Consider the following 17,960-nt stretch of genomic DNA (forward strand, 5'->3'; position numbering starts at 1 on the left):
GCACAGCGGTCCCCAGCCAGTGAAGGAGGCGTGGCGCTGGAGAGAGAGAACCCAGCCTCTCGTAAGCAGGCACCTGTGGTTCAGTGTTGCTGGAACAAAGCATGAGGAGGGGCCCGATCACGAAGGCCCCGATGCCACTGCCGTATCCTGAGAGTGATGGAAACGTATGAAGGGCCAAAGCTGCGAGAGGGCAAGACGAAAAGCGGCAAACACTGGGAAGTGAAGTACGAACACGGGCCAGAGTCAGACAGCCTGGATTTGGGGCCAGGCATTACCAGTCCCTCACCGTGTGGGTTGCCTTAGAGCATGTATTTCTAACGGGAATGTGATCATCCCCAAAGCGGTGAAAATGGGTTTGGGGAAGGTGAAAAAACTTTTTGTATATCAAGCACAGATATACACACACACACACACACACACGTATCTAGTACATACACAGATATGCAGTTTGTCATTGATATTAAAATTTCATTGGGAGGGTGTGATTAGGAAAAAAAAGTCTATAAAGGCCCCTTGGGGGGGGTGCCTATGAAAAAAAGGGGGAGAAACAGTACCTTAGACAAGACTCCTCCATCACCTTCAGCGCCCTCCTCTGCAAAACAGAGTTAAGAAATGCGCCAGTGAGTTCATGTGAGGATTAGGTCTGAGCACCAGGAAATGTTCATTCCAGTGCCCGGCAGACGGTGAATATCAGATCCCTGACTGTAGAGAAAAATACAAATTCAATTCTGGGTCCTGCTGTGCCTAAAGAGAAGTCATTGTTCTCCAATAAAGAAAATGAGGTTTACAGATCTAAACAGATGCTATCCTGGACATGTAATCGTATCGTAGCACTGCACACACTTCCCAATTATATGTTCACTGCTTAACACATGGCTTGAAAATAACTTTCGGAATTTCCTTCTAGAATTCCTTCTTTTGCGTGATCTCAGTTGTGCAAAGTACTTATCCTAGAAATAGCTGGAAGTTGCCTGTTGGGAGCTAAGGATAGTAGAAATGTAGGTGAACCTACCGAGCAGAACCACTTTGGGCCAAAAAAGGGAAGGGCGGGGCTTCCCTGGTGGCGCAGTGGTTGGGAGTCTGCCTGCCAATGCAGGGGACACAGGTTCGTGCCCCGGTCCGGGAAGATCCCACATGCCGTGGAGCGGCTGGGCCCGTGAGCCATGGCCGCTGAGCCTGCGCGTCCGGAGCCTGTGCTCCGCAACGGGAGAGGCCACAACAGTGAGAGGCCCGCGTACTGCAAAAAAAAAAGGGAAGGGCGACCATAAAGCTAGTGATTGGTTTGGGTGATACTCTTAATGGGCTTGGAGACAATTCCAGAGGAGCTCACCCTAAGTAACTAAAGATGTGACCCCACCCACGGCCCTGCCCCTTCAGAAACAACACTGAGGCAGGGTGGTCGGCCTGGGCAGTGCTGGAATCAGCTGCTGGAGCTGCTGCAGGAGATGCCACCAACACCCCCCGCCACCCAGCGGCCTAACCACACGAAGCTGAGTCCTCACCGTGTGAAGTCTGAGGCGGGTTGGGCAGCCCTTTCCCACCTGTGGTGGAGAAAAAATTGATAGAAAAATCGACGAGGCACCTAGTTTTCAACTGCATGGCCTGGGAGTGTAATCCTCCACTCCTGTTTGCTCCCCATTGGCCACAGATGGCCCCTCAGCCCCAAGGACACACGATAAGTTGGGGAGCGCACTGATATTCGTGGAGCACAGCCAGCAGTATCCTTAAATATTTGGGCCCTTTGGCATCATTGGGTTAAAAGTATGTTTCCTGAAAGGGACCTCTTTGGAGGCCAATTGTTAGTCTCGTTACATCACATTTGGCCAAAACTAAAAAAATATAGGTAGAGACCTCATATATTTCTGGTCAACTGGAAGATATACAGAAGTCTTTTGGGAGCTATTTGAGCAGCATTTTTACAGGCAGCAACATGAGTTTGTGGGAGAAGTTTATTTTGAAATACGGTTGGCTGAGATGTTACAGGTAGTTCCCTCTCCGAGTCTCCTTGCAAAGGTCTGCCTTGAAGAGATGTAGTAAAATCTGTAACAATGCAGAAGGTGCTGTAAAGCTAGGAAGAAACATGCAGAGCGTTTTGGCACCAGGGTCAGGGCGGTGGGACAGCTAATAAAGATAAAAATCAAGGGAAAATCAGTGAGCACTTACCACTTGCCTCCCTTTATAAATGGTGCCCTGTGTGTGCCTTTTAAATAGTGTAACCCATACCAACATGCGATGGTGCAGAGCTGTAATCGTTTCAATTGAAATGAGGGAGAAGAAATCAATTCAGTACTTTTTAAAGTGTGCCATTTTGGCCCTGTTCCCGAAGATGGTAACAAAACGCACCTTTTGAATGACTACAGTCAGAAAGGCCGTTCCAAGAGCCCCAGCCCCCCGTCTTACCAAGACAAGCTGTTATATGGCATTAATGTGCTGACGTTCTTGAAAAAGACTTGGAGCAGCACAGCTGCTGCCACTCAGAAGAGGAAATTTTGGAGAAGGTTTCTTTGCGATTTTCATAATTTGAGGTTGATGCTGGGAAAAGAGCTATATACAGGGTGTCCAGTCCGTATGCTGGGGCATGCAACTTGTTTATTTATTAACTTGTTCCATAGAATACCTTAGCAACTGTGAGCAAGACGTGAGCGTCCACTTTGAATTGTCAGTATTGTGAAGATATTTTTAATTCTTATTTTTCCTGTAATCTTGAGGAAAATTGCTTTGAAGGTAGCTCTTCTCTCTCTGATGAGCAAAGAAAGTCTTACCCTGACATGGCTTCATGTATCTTAAGGCCTAAACAGCCAAGAATCTCTTCTTGAGTATTCACCATAATACACATGTGCTAAGCGGATTAACATTCGAATCCTTGGAATTATTACATCCATTTTGCAGATCAGAAAACTGAGGCTTGGTAAAATCATAGGTCACAGTGTTAATCTTTGGTGGACCCTGGATTTGAACCCAGCCACTCTGACCTCATTGCCCACTGTGTTAATCATTACATTGTTTTGCCTAGACGGGGAATAGCTTGTCTTGAGGCATTTACTTCCTTCCACAGCCTGTTTTTATAGCACATGTTTGTGTGTTGAAAAGATCCTATGTTTTGGATTTGCCAAAAGCACAAAGGAGAAAACTTGAGGACCAACTATATGTATTTTCAAGTGTTTTAGAAGCCAAATAGATTTTGATGTTGAATAATATCACCTGTCTGTTCTGTTCTTAGTTCCAGCTAATCAGTGCTATCGTACCTTGATGACAAATTGAGCACCTTATTGACCGTAATTCTAGCTTGGGAAAGAACTTTCCAGAAGTATAAAACAGCTTTTCTTCTCACACTCAGATAGGGCTGAGCTAACTACACAGACTCTGGAACAGAAAATGGAAACTCAAAGTGGGAATTGTAACATCTAACCCAGGTTTGTTGCAGTTTGATATTAGAAGGATTTCACTTTCTGATCTGAGAAATTCACATCCCTCTTCAGCCCATGGCTGAGCCGTCTGTAAATTCCGTGGTAAATCAGTCAACACCAATTTAGCTTCATAGGCAGATAGAAGAAGGTCTCTCTTTTACTCTCATCTTTAGATGTTCAGAAATTTTGCCCTCTGTTGGTGCCTCCTCATTAAGAATGCTGTTCATGAAAGCAAGTGCATTGTGTTGACACTGCAATTTTTCTCTTCCCTGGATGTTCGGGGGAGACAGCGTAGTAAATAGGAAGGGACACAAACCACAAATGTGTCTGGGTTTTGAGTTGGCATAACGGAGCCTCTGGTAGACAAACAGATGCGTGTCAGGTCAAGTGTGGGCAGGCGCTAACACCCTTCTTGATGGAGGAATGGCAGACCACATGTGCCCAGCGGAGCTCGCATCCCTCCTGGATTCCACAGTAGCAGCCGTGACACTCAGAGCTGCTGTGAGCCGGGCACACGCTATGCGCCCATCTGCTCTAGCAGCGGGCGCTTCCGTGCGTGCTCTCTGATGACTGGATTTGGTTTAGATGTTTGCCCTCCCCCCCTCCACCCCAGGAAAGTCACAAAGGAGATGGTGTAATAGCAGTGATCCCTCCCATGCACGTGACTGTGGACAGATAGCAAGGGGGAAACATTGTCAATCACAACAGTCAATAATGGTGAATTAACATGAAGCAAACATGATGTGACTTAATCCTCACAGCAGCCATGGGTGGTGGCCAAGGTGGCGGGGACTGCATCACCTTCTTCCAAGGAAGAAGACAGTGTCCGGAAGCGGGGACTTGCCCAGGATCACAAGCTAGTATGTTTGGGAAGTACAGTTGACCTTTGAACAACGCATCTTTGAACTTCAGGGGTTGACTTATACTCGGATTTTTTTTCAGTCGTCAACACTACAGTACTATACGATCTGTGTTTGGTGGAATCCATGGAATCACAGATGTGGAGGAACTGTGGATATGGAGGGCCAACTACATTATATGCAGATTTTCGACTGTGCAAAGGTCTACACCCTAACCCCCATGTTGTTCAAGAGTCAGCTGTATTCACACCTAGGGCTTTGTTTTGTTTTGTTGACCTGAGGCCCTTCCCAGCTGGCTTGTGTATTCCTTCCTTCATTTGTTCAGTCAAAGACGTTTCTCAAGCATCTAGTTTGTGTTGGGCACTGGAGATGCTGCAAGGAGACAGAATTCCTGTCTCAAGGAGCGTGTAGGTTAATGGAGGAGATGAGCAGGTAAACAAAGGTTATCCCAGATAAAGGTCAAAAACTGGCGGCCTCCAGGTCTGTTTTATGTAGCTGACTTCTTGTTTTTGGGGGTTTTTTTTAAACATTCCCTCCCTCCCTCCCTCCCTCCCTCCCTTCCTTCCTTCTTTCCTTCCTTCCTTCCTTCCTTCCTTCCTTTTTTGGCTGTGCCATGCAGCACACAGGATCTTAGTTCCCCTACCAGGGATCGAACCCGTGCCCCCTGTAGTGGAAGCGTGGATTATTAACCGCTGGACCGCCAGGGAAGTCCTGACATCTTGTTTTTTAAAAATCTGAATTATTTTGAAAATAGGAAGATTTTGCTTAAAACCCCAGCTGTCTGGGTTCTCGTGATAAACAGGGAGATCGACAACACTGTTCTCACATCCCTCGTGGCACTAGTAGGCTGCACAGAGCCAACTGTGGTCCCCTGCTCGCCAGTCTGCCCGTCTCTGCCCTTCACTTAAATGTGCATTCTTCTATGCAAAATAAAGTCTACTTTTGTGGGCAGGCTCAAATTCTTTCTGAGGGGATTTGGGGCACATACACAGGCATTGGGTCAGACCAAGCTGCTTTTCTGTATCTCTTGTGAGGGAGGGCATGCGAATCAAAAGATGGGTTTACATGCAGTTCGAGTCTAGAAAAAGCCAAGTTTCCCAGTCGTACTTTTTGGTGGCTTTGTGTGATCACCTTTATCTTTTCTGTAAACAAACCGCTCACGGGGCCACCTGTATTCTGGGCATCATTCTTTCTTTTATAAACTGGTAAACTGCCCATGTCACTCATCTCTCTGGGGAACCTGTACCTGTAGGTATAGTTCAAGAGGTTTTTTTTTTTAATCATTAGGAATAACTGTTACAATCCAGCTCGCCAAAGCCTGACAACGTGTGGAGCCAGTGGGGAGAAGAATGCACATTTCATGATGCCAAAACATGCTTGCCTCGGAGGGTTGAGTTTCTGATGACATGGTGGTGTCTTGCTCTGAGATGCTAAAAGCATGGGGGTAGGGAGCCTCTAGAGACCGCAGCTGTTCCTGAAGATGGGCAGCTATTTTTTTCTTTCTCTGGGCAGCTCTGTGCAGGGAGATCTGGGTCACGTGGTTGATCCTAGGCAACTTTTGCTCAATAACTGTTTCCCAAATGGCTACTCAGGGGCCTTTCAGAATTCAGAGAACCGTCCGTTGTTATAGTAACCGGCCCCCTGCTGTCTAGTTGGCCCTGAGATGCCAGTTGAAGCTCTTAGAACCAGGGAACGTGTAGTCATTTAGACAAAAGCAGGGAGAGATTCACCACTAAAGGTTGCCATTTAAACACTATGATGCTTAAAAGACAGGATGCACTCTGTTGAGAAGTGAATGGATACATTTTTCAGCCAAGCTGGCTTTTCAGGAAAAGGGAAACTCCTTATAATGTTCAGTCTCTGCTACATAACGAACACCTTTCTTTGGATTTCTCTGAATTAAGTGTCCTCTCTCCCAGGGCTGATCAGGTCTGTCCTGTCGGGTGGCTCAGGTAGCCCCCTCGATTATTCAGGATGTTAGTTTTATGGCATTTGCTTCTCAGCGGAGTGTTGTCAGTTTACAGGGTGGTAGTTTGAAGCGCCTGTGATTGTGTGTGAGGAGAAACTGCGGAGATAGCCGGCTCCGCTCCAAAATTCCCGAGTGAGTCTGGCAGAATTCAGAGTAGGGCTAAGGGTTGAGAGGAAGTCTAAATATTTTAGGAAGCTGCAAATTTCAAGTTCTTATGAAAATTTGCAAAAACACTCCACACACTCGTGATTTCCTCGGATTAATGTTGGTAGCCGCACTGAGTATGTGCGTGGTTTTGAGGACAGTTGTTGTAGTTGCAGAATGTACTCAATAGAGGGAGACGAGAAGTTCTGAATTACAGCACCCTCCCCTTCCCTTCCTCACCCCGACACGTTTTAATCATTTTCCCAAGTTTTGATTCCTCCCTAATTTGGTTTCTGCGCCAAGCACTTTTACCCAACTTGGAGTCTAATAATTAACAAAATAAATGAAAGCTTGTATTAAGGGAGAAGAAAAACCTAATAGTTGAGAATTAGAGGATGTCTCTTCCTAGAAGTAGAAAACCACCAAGTAAACCAGAAGTTAACAAATGTTCTTTGAAATCACATAACCTGAATTCAGAGTTCTGCATGGGATTCATTAGAACTTCTAAAAAAGAGAACCTTCCTATATCGGAGTTAATCTTTACTGTTCTATCAATGGAGTTTGGAAAGAATAGGAATCCTTTCAGTGTGAAATGCTATAGCCCAGGTGGTTTGGGGATTAAATATAATTAAATGAACATTTTCCAGTATGACAGACGTGCATCTTTCAAGTGCTAGAGCCAAGTCTCCAATTCTCAGGTCATTTAAGTTTTAAGGGGAAACGAAATATCGGACTTTATATTTGGTAATAACTTGCCAACTGCTACCTCCACCTTATCTGAGGAGCCCTCGTACTATTCCACCATCTGTATTGTGAATCAGGAAAGTGTTTGTCCAGAGATGACAGGAACGCGTGGGGAAAAGGCAAAACCCCGGATTGGTCTAACAGCACCGAATTCAGAGAAATTTGTGGCAGAAGGGAGGTTCAAACGGTACCAAATAGATTCCTCCCAAGTTCTATTTATTCCAATGGTATTTTAAGCCATCCTGTTTGCAGGGGAGCTTGTCGAAAGTGGAAGGACCAGAGGTCATTATTGGGTTGGTGATATCTTTAAAAAAATTTTTTTTAACATCTTTATTGGAGTATAATTGCTTTACAATGGTGTGTTAGTTTCTGCTTGATAACAAAGTGAATCAGCTATACATATACATATATCCCCATATCTCCTCCCTCTTGTGTCTCCCTCCCACCCTCCATATTCCAACCCTCTAGGTGGTCACAGAGCACCGAGCTGATCTTCCTCTGCTATGTGGCTGCTTCCCACTAGCTATCTGTTTTACATTTAGTAGTGTATATATGTCCATGCCACTCTCTCACTTCATCCCAGCTTACCCTTCCCCCTCCCCGTGTCCTAAAGTCCATTCTCTACATCTGCGTCTTTATTCCTGTCCTGCCCCTAGGTTCTTCAGACCTTTTTTTTTTTTTAAGATTCCATATATATATGTTAGCATATAGTATTTGTTTTTCTATTTCTGACTTCACTCTGTATGACAGACTCTAGGTGCAACCACCTCACTACAAATAACTCAATTTCGTTTCCTTTTATGGCTGAGTAATACTCCATTGTATATATGTGCCACAACTTCTTTATCCATTCATCTGTTGATGGACACTTAGGTTGCTTCCATGTCCTGGCTGTTGTAAATAGAGCTTCATTGAACATTGTGGTACACGACTCTTTTTGAATTATGTTTTCTCAGGGTATATGCCCAGTAGAGGGATTGCTGGGTCATATGGTAGTTCTATTTTTATTTTTTTAAGGAACCTCCATACTGTTCTCCATAGTGGCTGTATCACTTTACATTACATTCCCACCAACAGTGCAAGAGGGTTCCCTTTTCTCCACACCCTCTCCAGCATTTATTGTTTCTAGATTTTTTGATGATGGTCATTCTGACTGGTGTGAGGAGATACCTCATTGTAGTTTTGATGTGCATTTCTCTGATGGTTAGTGATGTTGAGCATCCTTTCATGTGTTTGTTGGAAATCTGTATATCTTCTTTGGGGAAATGTCTGTGTAGGTCTTCCACCCATTTTTGGATTGAGTTGTTTGTTTTTTTGATATGGAGCTGCATGAGCTGCTTGTAAATTTTAGAGATTAATCCATTGTCAGTTGCTTAATTTGCAAATATTTTCTCCCATTCTGAGGGTTGTCTTTTCGTCTTGTTTATGGTTTCCTTTGCTCTGCAAAAGCTTTTCAGTTTCATTAGGTCCCATTTGTTTATTTTTGTTTTTATTTCCATTACTCTAGGAGGTGGGTCAAAAAGGATCTTGCTGTGATTTATGTCATAGAGTGTTCTGCCTATGATTTCCTCCAAGAGTTTTATAGTGTCTGGCCTTACATTTAGGTCTTTAATCCATTTTGAGTTTATTTTTGTGGATGGTGTTAGGGAGTGTTCTAATTTCATTCTTTTACATGTAGCTGTCCAGTTTTCCCAGCACCACTTATTGCAGAGACTGTCTTTCCTCCATTGTATACTCTTGTCTCCTTTATCAAAAATAAGGTGACCATATGTGCATGGGTTTATCTCTGGGCTTTCAATCCTGTTCCATTGATCGATATTTCTGTTTTTGTGCCAGTACCATACTGTCTTGATTACTGTAGCTTTGTAGTATAGTCTGAAGTCCGGGAGCCTGATTCCTCCAGCTCCGCTTTTCTTTCTCAAGATTGATTTGGCTCTTCAGGGTCTTTTGTGTTTCCATACAAATTGTGCAATTTTTTGTTCTAGTTCTGTGAAAAATGCCATTGGTAGTTTGATAGGGACTGCATTGAATCTGTAGATTGCTTTGGGTAGTATACTCATTTTCACATTATTGATTCTTCCAGTCCAAGAACATGGTATATCTCTCCATCTGTTTGTATCATCTTTAATGTCTTTCATCAGTGTCTTACAGTTTTCTGCATACAGGTCTTTTGTCTCCTTAGGTAGGTTTATTCCTAGGTATTTTTTTCTTTTTGTTGCAATGGTAAATGGGAATGTTTCCTTAATTTCTCTTTCAGATTTTTCATCATTAGTGTATAGGAATGCAAGAGATTTCTGTGCATTAATTTTGTATTCTGCTACTATAACAAATTCATTGATTAACTCTAGTAGTTTTCTGGTAGCATCTTTAGGATTCTCTGTGTATAGTATCATGTCATCTGCAAACAGTGACAGCTTTACTTCTTCTTTTCTGATTTGGAAACCTTTTATTTCTTTTTCTTCTCTGATTGCTGTGGCTAAAACTACCGAAACTATGTTGAATAATAGTGAGGAGAGTGGACAACCTTGTCTTCTCCCTGATCTTAGAGGAAATGCTTTCAGTTTTTCACCATTGAGAATGATGTTCGCTGTGGGTTTGTCATATATGGCCTTCATTGTGTTGAGGTAAGTTCCCTCTGTGCCTTCTTTCTGGAGGGGTTTTATCATAAATGGGTGTTGAATTTTGTCAAAAGCTTTTTCTGCATCTATTGAGATGATCATATGGTTTTTCTCCTTCAATTTGTTAATATGGTGTATCACATTGATTGATTTGCATATATTGAAGGATCCTTGCATTCCTGGGATAAACCCCACTTGATCATGGTGTATGATACTTTTACTGTGCCGTTGGATTCTGTTTGCTAGTATTTTGTTGAGGATTTTTGCATCTATGTTCATCAGTGATATTGGCCTGTGGTTTTCTTTCTTTGTGACATCTTTGTCTGGTTTTGGTATCAGGGTGATGGTGGCCTCGTAGAATGAGTTTGGGAGTGTTCCTCCCTCTGCTATAGTTTGGAAGAGTTTGAGAAGGATAGGTGTTAGCTCTTTTCTAAATGTTTGATAAAATTCACCTGTGAAGCCATCTGGTCCTGGGCTTTTGTTTGTTCGAAGATTTTTAATCACAGTCTCAATTTCAGTGCTTGTGATTGGTCTGGTTATACTTTCTATTTCTTCCTGGTTCAGTCTTGGAAGGTTGTGATTTTCTAAGAATTTGTCCATTTCTTCCAGGTTGTCCATTTTGTTGGCATATAGTTGCTTGTAGTAATCTCTCATGATCCTTTGTATTTCTGCACTGTCAGTTGTTGCTTCTCCTTTTTCAGTTCTAATTCTATTGATTTGAGTCTTCTCCCTTTTTTTCTTGATGAGTCTGGCTAATGGTTTATCAATTTTGTTTATCTTCGCAAAGAACCAGCTTGTAGTTTTATTGATCTTTGCTATCGTTTCCTTCATTTGTTTTTCATTTATTTCTGATTTGATCTTTATGATTTCTTTCCTTTTGCTAACTTTGGGTTTTTTTTGTTCTTTCTAGAATTGCTTTAGGTGTAAGTTTAGCTTGTTTACTTGAGATGTTTCTTGTTTCTTGAGGTAGGTTTATATTGCTATAAACTTCCCTCTTAGAACTGCTTTTCCTGCATCCCATAGGTTTTGGGTCATTGTGTTTTCATTGTCATTTGTTTCTAGGTATTTTTTGATTTCCTGTTTGATTTCTTCAGTGATCTCTTGGTTATTAAGTAGTGTATTGTTTAGCCTCCATGTGTTTGTATTTTTTACAGATTTTTTCCTGTAATTGATATCTAGTCTCATAGCGTGTGGTCAGAAAAGATACTTGATATGATTTCAATTTTCTTAAATCTATCAAGGCTTGATTTCTGACCCAAGATATGATCTATCCTGGAGATTGTTCCATGAGCACTTGAGAAGAAAGTGTATTCTGTTGTTTTTGGATGGAATGTCCTATAAATATCAATTAAGTCCATCTTGTTTAATGTATCATTTAAAGCTTGTGTTTCCTTATTTTCATTTTGGATGATCTGTCAATTGGTGAAAGTGGGGTGCTAAAGTCCCCTACTATGATTGTGTTACTGTTGATTTCCCCTTTTATGGCTGTTAGCATTTGCCTTATGTATTGCGGTGCTCCAGTGTTGGGTGCATAAATATTTACAATTGCTATATCTTATTCTTGGATTGATCTCTTGATCATTATGTAGTGTCCTCTTTGTCCCTTGTCTTTATTTTAAAGTCTTATTTTGTCTGATATGAGAATTGGTACTCCAACTTTCCTTTGATTTCCATTTGCATGGAATATCTTTTTCCGTCCCCTCACTTTCAGTCTGTATGTGTCCGTAGGTCTGAAGTGGGTCTCTTGTAGACAGCATATGTACGGGTCTTGTTTTTGTATCCATTTAGCCAGTCTGTATCTTTTGGTTGGAACATTTAATCCATTTACATTTAAGGTAGTTATCGATATGTATGTTCCTATTACCATTTTCTTAATTGTTTGGGGTTTGTTATTGTAGGTCTTTTCCTTCTCTTGTGTTTCCTGCCTAGAGAGGTTCCTTTAGCATTTGTTATAAAGCTGCTTAGGTGGTGCTTAATTCTCTTAGCTTTTGCTTGTCTGTAAAGGTTTTAATTTCTCCGTCAAATCTGAATGAGATCCTTGCTGGGTAGAGTAATCTTGGTTGTAGGTTTTTCCCTTTCATCACTTTAAATATGTCCTGCCACTCCCTTGTGGCTTGCTGAGTTTCTGCTGAAAGATCAGCTGTTAACCTTATGGGGATTCCCCTGTGTGTTGTTTTTCCCTTGCTGCCTTTAATATTTTTTCTTTGTATTTAATTTTTGATAGTTTGATTAATATGTGTCTTGGCACGTTTCTCCTTGGATTTATACTGTATGGGACCCTCTGTGCCTCCTGGACTTTGGTGGCTCTTTCCTTTCCCATGTTAGGGAAGTTTTCAACTATAATCTCTTCAAATATTTTCTCAGTCCCTTTCTGTTTCTATTCTTCTTCTGGGACCCCTATAATTTGAATGTTGATGAGTTTTATGTTGTACCAGAGGTCTCTGAGACTGTCCTCAATTCTTTTCATTCTTTTTTCTTTATTCTGCTCTGCAGTAGTTATTTGCACTATTTTATCTTCCAGGTCACTTATCCATTCTTCTGCCTCAGTTATTCTTCTATTGGTCCCTTCCAGAGAATTTTTAATTTCATTTATTGTGGTGTTCATCATTGTTTGCTCTCTAGTTCTTCTACGTCCTTGTTAAACGTTTGTTGTATTTTCTCCATTCTATTTCCAAGATTTTGGATCACCTTTACTATCATTACTCTGAATTCTTTTTCAGGTAGACTGCCTAGTTCCTCTTCATTTGTTTGGTCTGGTGGGTTTTTACCTTGCTCCTTCATCTGTTGTGTGTTTCTCTGTCTTCTCATTTTGCTTAACTTACTGTGTTTGGGGTCTCCTTTTCACAGGATGCAGATTCGTAGTTCCCGTTGTTTTTGGTGTCTGCCCCCAGTGGCTACGGTTGGTTCAGTGGGTTGTGTAGGCCTCCTGGTGGAGGGGACTGGTGCCTGTGTTCTGGTGGATGAGGCTGGATCTTGTCTTTGTGGTGGGCAGGACCACGTCCTGTGGTGTGTTTTGGGGTATTTGTGACCTTATTATGATTTTAGGCAGCCTCTCTGCTAATGGGTGGGGTTGTATTCCTGTCTTGCTTGTTGTTTTGCGTAAGGTATCCAGCACTGTAGCTTGCTGGTCGTTGAGTGGAGCTGGGTCTTAGCGTTGAGATGAAGATCTCTGGAAGAGCTTTTGCTGTTTGATATTATGTGGATCCAGGATGTCTCAGGTGGACCAGTGTCCTGAACTCAGCTCTCCCACCTCAGAGGCACAGGCCTGACACCCAGCTGGAGCACCAAGACTCTGTCAGCCACATGGCTCAGAAGAAAAGGGAGAAAAAAAGAAACAAAGAAAGAAAGAAAGAGAAAAATAAAGTTATTAAAATGAAACATAAAAATTATTAAAAATGAAGAAATTAAAAAGTAATAAAAAAGAAAGAAAGAAGAGAGCAACCAAACAAAAAACAAATTCACCAGTGATAACAAGTGCTAAAAAACGACACTTAAAAAAAAAAATTTAAAAAAAGGACAGACAGAACCCTAGGACAAATGGTAAAAGCAAAACTATACAGAGAAAATCACACTCCACCTCCTTAATTTGGGATGATTCGTTGTCTATTCATGGATTCCACAGATGCAGGGTACATCAAGTTGATTGTGGAGATTTAATCCGCTGCTCCTGAGGCTGCTGGGAGAGATTTCCCTTTCTCTTCTTTGTTCGCACAGCTCCCGGGGCTCAGCTTTGGATTTGGCCCCGCCTCTGCGTGTAGGTCGCCTGAGGGCGTCTGTTCTTCACTCAGACAGGACAGAGTTAAAGGAGCCGCTGATTCGAGGGCTCTGGCTCACTCAGGCCGCGGGGAGGGGGAGGGGTACGGATGTGGGACGAGCCTGCGGCGGCAGAGGCCGGCGTGACATTGCACCAGCCTGAGGCGCTGTGCGTTCTCCCGGGGAAGTTGTGGCGGGCTGCACAGGCTCCCGGGAGGGGAGGTGTGGATAGTGACCTGTGCTCGCACACAGGCTTCTGGGTGGCGGCAGCAGCAGCCTTAGCATCTCATGCCCGTCTCTGGGGTCCGTGCTGATAGCCGCGGCTCGCGCCCGTCTCTGGAGTTCGTTTAGGCGGTGCTCTGAATCCCCTTTCCTCGCGCACCCCGAAACAACGGTCTCTTGCCTCTTCGGCAGCTCCAGACTTTTTCCCGGACTCCCTCCCGGCTAGTTGTGGCGCACTAGCCCCCTTCAGGCTGTGTTCACGCAGCCAAGGTTGGTGATATCTTTACCTTCCATTAACACCAGGGGTGATAGAGGTTTCTAATATCTAAAGACAGCTTTTTAAGAGCAAAGTTCCCATTTCCCATTTCTTATCTCAGCATAAAAGACCTTAACAAGCCCAGATATCATTGTGTGTAACCTTTCCCTATGGAACATGCCCCCAGTGAGGCCTAATGGTGGGGTTTGTCTGTGATAGGTGGGAGGGGGGAATCGGTGGAACTCTTGGTGGCCATTTGAAAGTATTGTCTGCTACACCTGTTCTCTTTTGTTTTTTGTCCATTTAGAGGGTGTAACAAAATAAAGTCCAAGGGCTTTCCCAGACGTTTCCATGAAGTGCCTTCTTCTGGGGAGAGAGGAGAGAAGGGGAGCAGGTGAGGGGCAGTCAAGCTTAAGGTGGGGGAGGGGGGTCTCTTTGGCCGGGACTGGTTTGCCGGATTTTTGTTCTGTTGCCATGGGGATTAAAGCCCTCTAGACAGCACGGTGCTGAAACTCACCTGTTCTACCCCAGCTCCCAAAAGTATGACTTGCAAATACCAGTGCAGCTTGCAGGTAGCTGGTAGCAACTAAATTTATGTCCTATGCGTGCTTGCTTTGCTTGATTTTGCCATTTGGGGGGATGTTTTTTGTTTCTAGGATGGGGGTGCGTTCTGTGTTTATGTGTCTGTATGTCTGTTGCATCCATTTTCTTTCTGAAATTTCAGATGTTTGCATGTTTGAGAGTTTTAAAAAAAAAGTTTATGCATGCGTTTAGCCTTATAAGTGAAAAATACCTTGTAGAAACCTAAATTTGTAGAAGAGTTAAGGAAGACGACTAGGAAGGGAAGAACAAGTAAATGGGGTTACATCGTGTGTTTTTCCATAAGAAGGCTAAAATTTTAAAAAATAAATAAAAGTTCTAGATAGCTTGAATACTTGAAAAAATTATTGTCCTGGAAAGATTTATAATAAACCTTTAGGAGTCGGGATTATGTAATTTTAATCACCACACATGAGCCCTTGATAATACTTTTGTAAGGCTTATCTAGGCAAACTGCTTAATATGGTAATTAATACTTTAATATTAAATGGCCAATTAGGATAATTCACTAGTTAATATTTTGTTGTGAGTAGTCCTTTATTACTTTCAATGAACCAATTTATTGAATTTACATTAGAATTTTTACATGGAATTATTTGTCTCCATTGGTTGTGGGTAAATCAGATTATTAGATGAAATTGTAGATATCCACCCACTATAATCAGGGATACCTATGAGACGTATACCTATCCTAAGATGGTATAGTATAAGAATTATGGAAGATTAATGAGAAATTCTATGATCCATCTTCTTTTAAGGTCAACGGTGCAATTTTGGCCTTTTAGAGAAAGGCAGTAACGGCTGACTCTGGTAATGTAATTATTCTTTCTATGATCTCTTTTTACTTATTGAAGTCTTCGATTTTGAATCACATTTTCAACACTCCAAGGGTAAAAACTGAAAGAGAAACCCCTCTGTACAAGCTTTCGATTCAAAGATCTAATCTTAAGAGGGAGACCTTGAACATCAATTAAATGCCTAACTTTTATGCCCAGTTCATTATAAATATAATGTGGTTTTGACTGTAACACTTTTAAAAGCCAGCATTACCTCGTGGATGGCACAAAGATAAATGCTCTTCCAATTTCTAAGTCCTTTCCAGAAATGATGCCATAGCCAAGTGGACTGTTAGACTGTTACTTAGTCTAATTTTTGTACTTGGCCCCAAATGTGGGAGTGTGCTCGTTAGAGATATATTTTAGATCCTGAGAGGCTATGTTTTGTTATAAAGCACTTCAGTCCCTCTGGTATCTTCTGTACTTCTGAGTGCCAGAAGCTTGGGGGAAGCACAGTTTTATGTAGGTCTAGAAGTTGAGAACTATCTTGGGAAACTACAAGTATTTATAGAATTCACCTACTTGTGAATCATGTCTCTGACTTTACTTTTTTTTATAAAATTAGGAACTAAGACAGACCTTGGCTCAGGGAGTTGTGAGCTCTCATTGCAGCTCTACCTCCTCCTGGCTCTGTGACCTTGAGTTACTTCCCGAAGCCCTCTGAGCCTCAACTGACTCATCTAGAAAATGGGTCTAGTAATCGTTCCTTGTCGCAGGGCTGTGAAGAGTAAATGAGGTAATAGGTGTAAAATGCTTAGTGCGTGAAATTTATTACCCCGTTAGAAGATGAGGGAACCGGGGCTCTGAGAAGTTACTTGTCAGGGCCACCCTGCTCAGGTGGCCGACTGGGGACTGCCACCCCTGTGGTCTGAGTCCTTAGCGATGCCGCCTCTCCTCACTGCCCCACGTGCTGTGCTGACTTCTCCATGGCGAAGATATGGGCCTGGTAAAGACGTATTCTCAAGTCTCCGCTCTTCTCTGCTGGCTACCCTGCCATACTCTCTCCCTCCAGAGCCCGCCATTCCTCACTCCTCCTGAGGGTTCTGTGTCCTGAAGACCTCCAGCCAGCCCACTTTCCCCTCCCCTCCCCCTACTCTATCCCCAGGAGCTTTTGTGGAGCCCCCCGACCCAGTTGCACCCTTTGCTGCCTCTATAGGAAGCCTTCCAGGGGACAGGGGGGCCCTGCTCCTCTTGGCCTCTTTGTCTAACTTCACTGGCCTTAACCACTCCTCTCGCACGTCAGGAGGGAGGGAGGGTCAGTGCAGTCCAAGGGTGGACAGAATCACCAAGCAGGACCAAGCCTGTAAGAAGGGATCGCTGATTATCTCCCCAGAAGGGGGAAGAAAAAACAATAAAAATCAGACCCAAGTATTTACTTTTCCAAAAAAGTTGTAAATTTTTCAGTGTTTTAGGATTTTGAATAGGTAATACTTGACATGGGTCAAAAGTCAAAAAGTGTAAAATTATATATACTCCGAGATCTCCATGCCATCACCCACCCACCAAACCCTGCTTCCTACCCCATCATGCACAGGTAACCACTACTACTAGGTAATTGTCTGTCCTTAAAGGTTGCTGTGTGTGTGTGTGTGTGTGTGTGTTTGAACCTATATCCCCTTATCTCCTTTTACAGAGGAGAATACTGCATACACTGTCATAAACCTTCTTTTTTCACGTAACGTGATTTTTCTCGATGTGTATATAGTTTTCTCATTCTTTTTTACAGAAGCACGGTATTTTTTTGTATAGTTGTGTTGTGATTTGTTTAACTAGTCTCCTGTGGCTGTCATTTTGGTTGTTCTCAGGTCTTTTGTTATGACAAACAATAGTGTGGTGAATAACTTTATATGTTATTTTGCAAGTGGATGAGTCTATTTGTAGGATAAATTCAAGAAATTGGCTGTTTTACGAGCTACGTGCATTTGTAATTTTGATAGATGGTGACACATTGCTCTCCCTGGGGAGACACCAAGGCGGGCTTCTACTAGCAATGCATGAGCCTGCCTATTTCCCTACAGCTTTTCCAGCACAGGGTGTTGTCAAACTTCGGCATTTTTGCTAACCTTATAGGTGAAAAAAAACGGTGTCTTAGTGTAGTTTTAATAAAGTGTTCTCTGTTATTGTAAGTGAGGCTAAACATCTTTCATATGTCTGTGCCATTTGTATTTCTTTTTCTGTAAATTGTTTTATCTTTTGCTCATTCTTCCTTTGCATTGTCGGTCGTTTTCTATTTAAGAGAGAGCTCTCTTGTCAGCAATATGGGTTGCAGATTTTTTTTTCCTAATTTGGGGTTTGTCTTTTAACTGTGTTTATGCTGCTTCTTTCATGTTGATATAATTGGATTTATCCATAAATTTCTTCTTTGGTTTCTGAGTTTTGAGTCGTCATTAGAAAATCTTTCCCCATTCTGAGGTTACTTTTTTTAAGGTACTTTTATGGCTTCAGATTTTAATGTGAAATTCTTAAATCATTTGGAATTTAACCTGGTTGATGGTGTGATGTCTGAATCAACTTTTTTTTTCCCAGATGGTCCCAGGTATTTAAAAAGTAC

The 17,960-nt window shown here is 42.5% G+C and overlaps 1 protein-coding gene across 2 annotated transcripts in view; it reads left to right on the forward strand.

Annotated features, from left to right (window-relative positions):
- PTPRG (protein tyrosine phosphatase receptor type G) overlaps window positions 1–17,960 on the forward strand; it is a 731,350-nt gene that overhangs the window by 643,744 nt on the left and 69,646 nt on the right. The window contains exon 14 of one of the 2 annotated variants that reach the window (XM_022572679.2): window positions 14,281–14,367. The exons of the other annotated variant lie outside the window; for it this stretch is intronic. Within the exon in view, the coding sequence (XP_022428387.1) occupies window positions 14,281–14,367 (87 nt within the window). The remainder of the gene's footprint in view (window positions 1–14,280; window positions 14,368–17,960) is intronic. 2 annotated transcript variants of the gene reach the window in all.

This window comes from Delphinapterus leucas, chromosome 10, assembly GCF_059928025.1.
Source record: "Delphinapterus leucas isolate spDelLeu-1000000601 "Yukka" chromosome 10, BTC_Dleu_Yukka2, whole genome shotgun sequence".
NCBI lineage: Eukaryota > Metazoa > Chordata > Mammalia > Artiodactyla > Monodontidae > Delphinapterus > Delphinapterus leucas.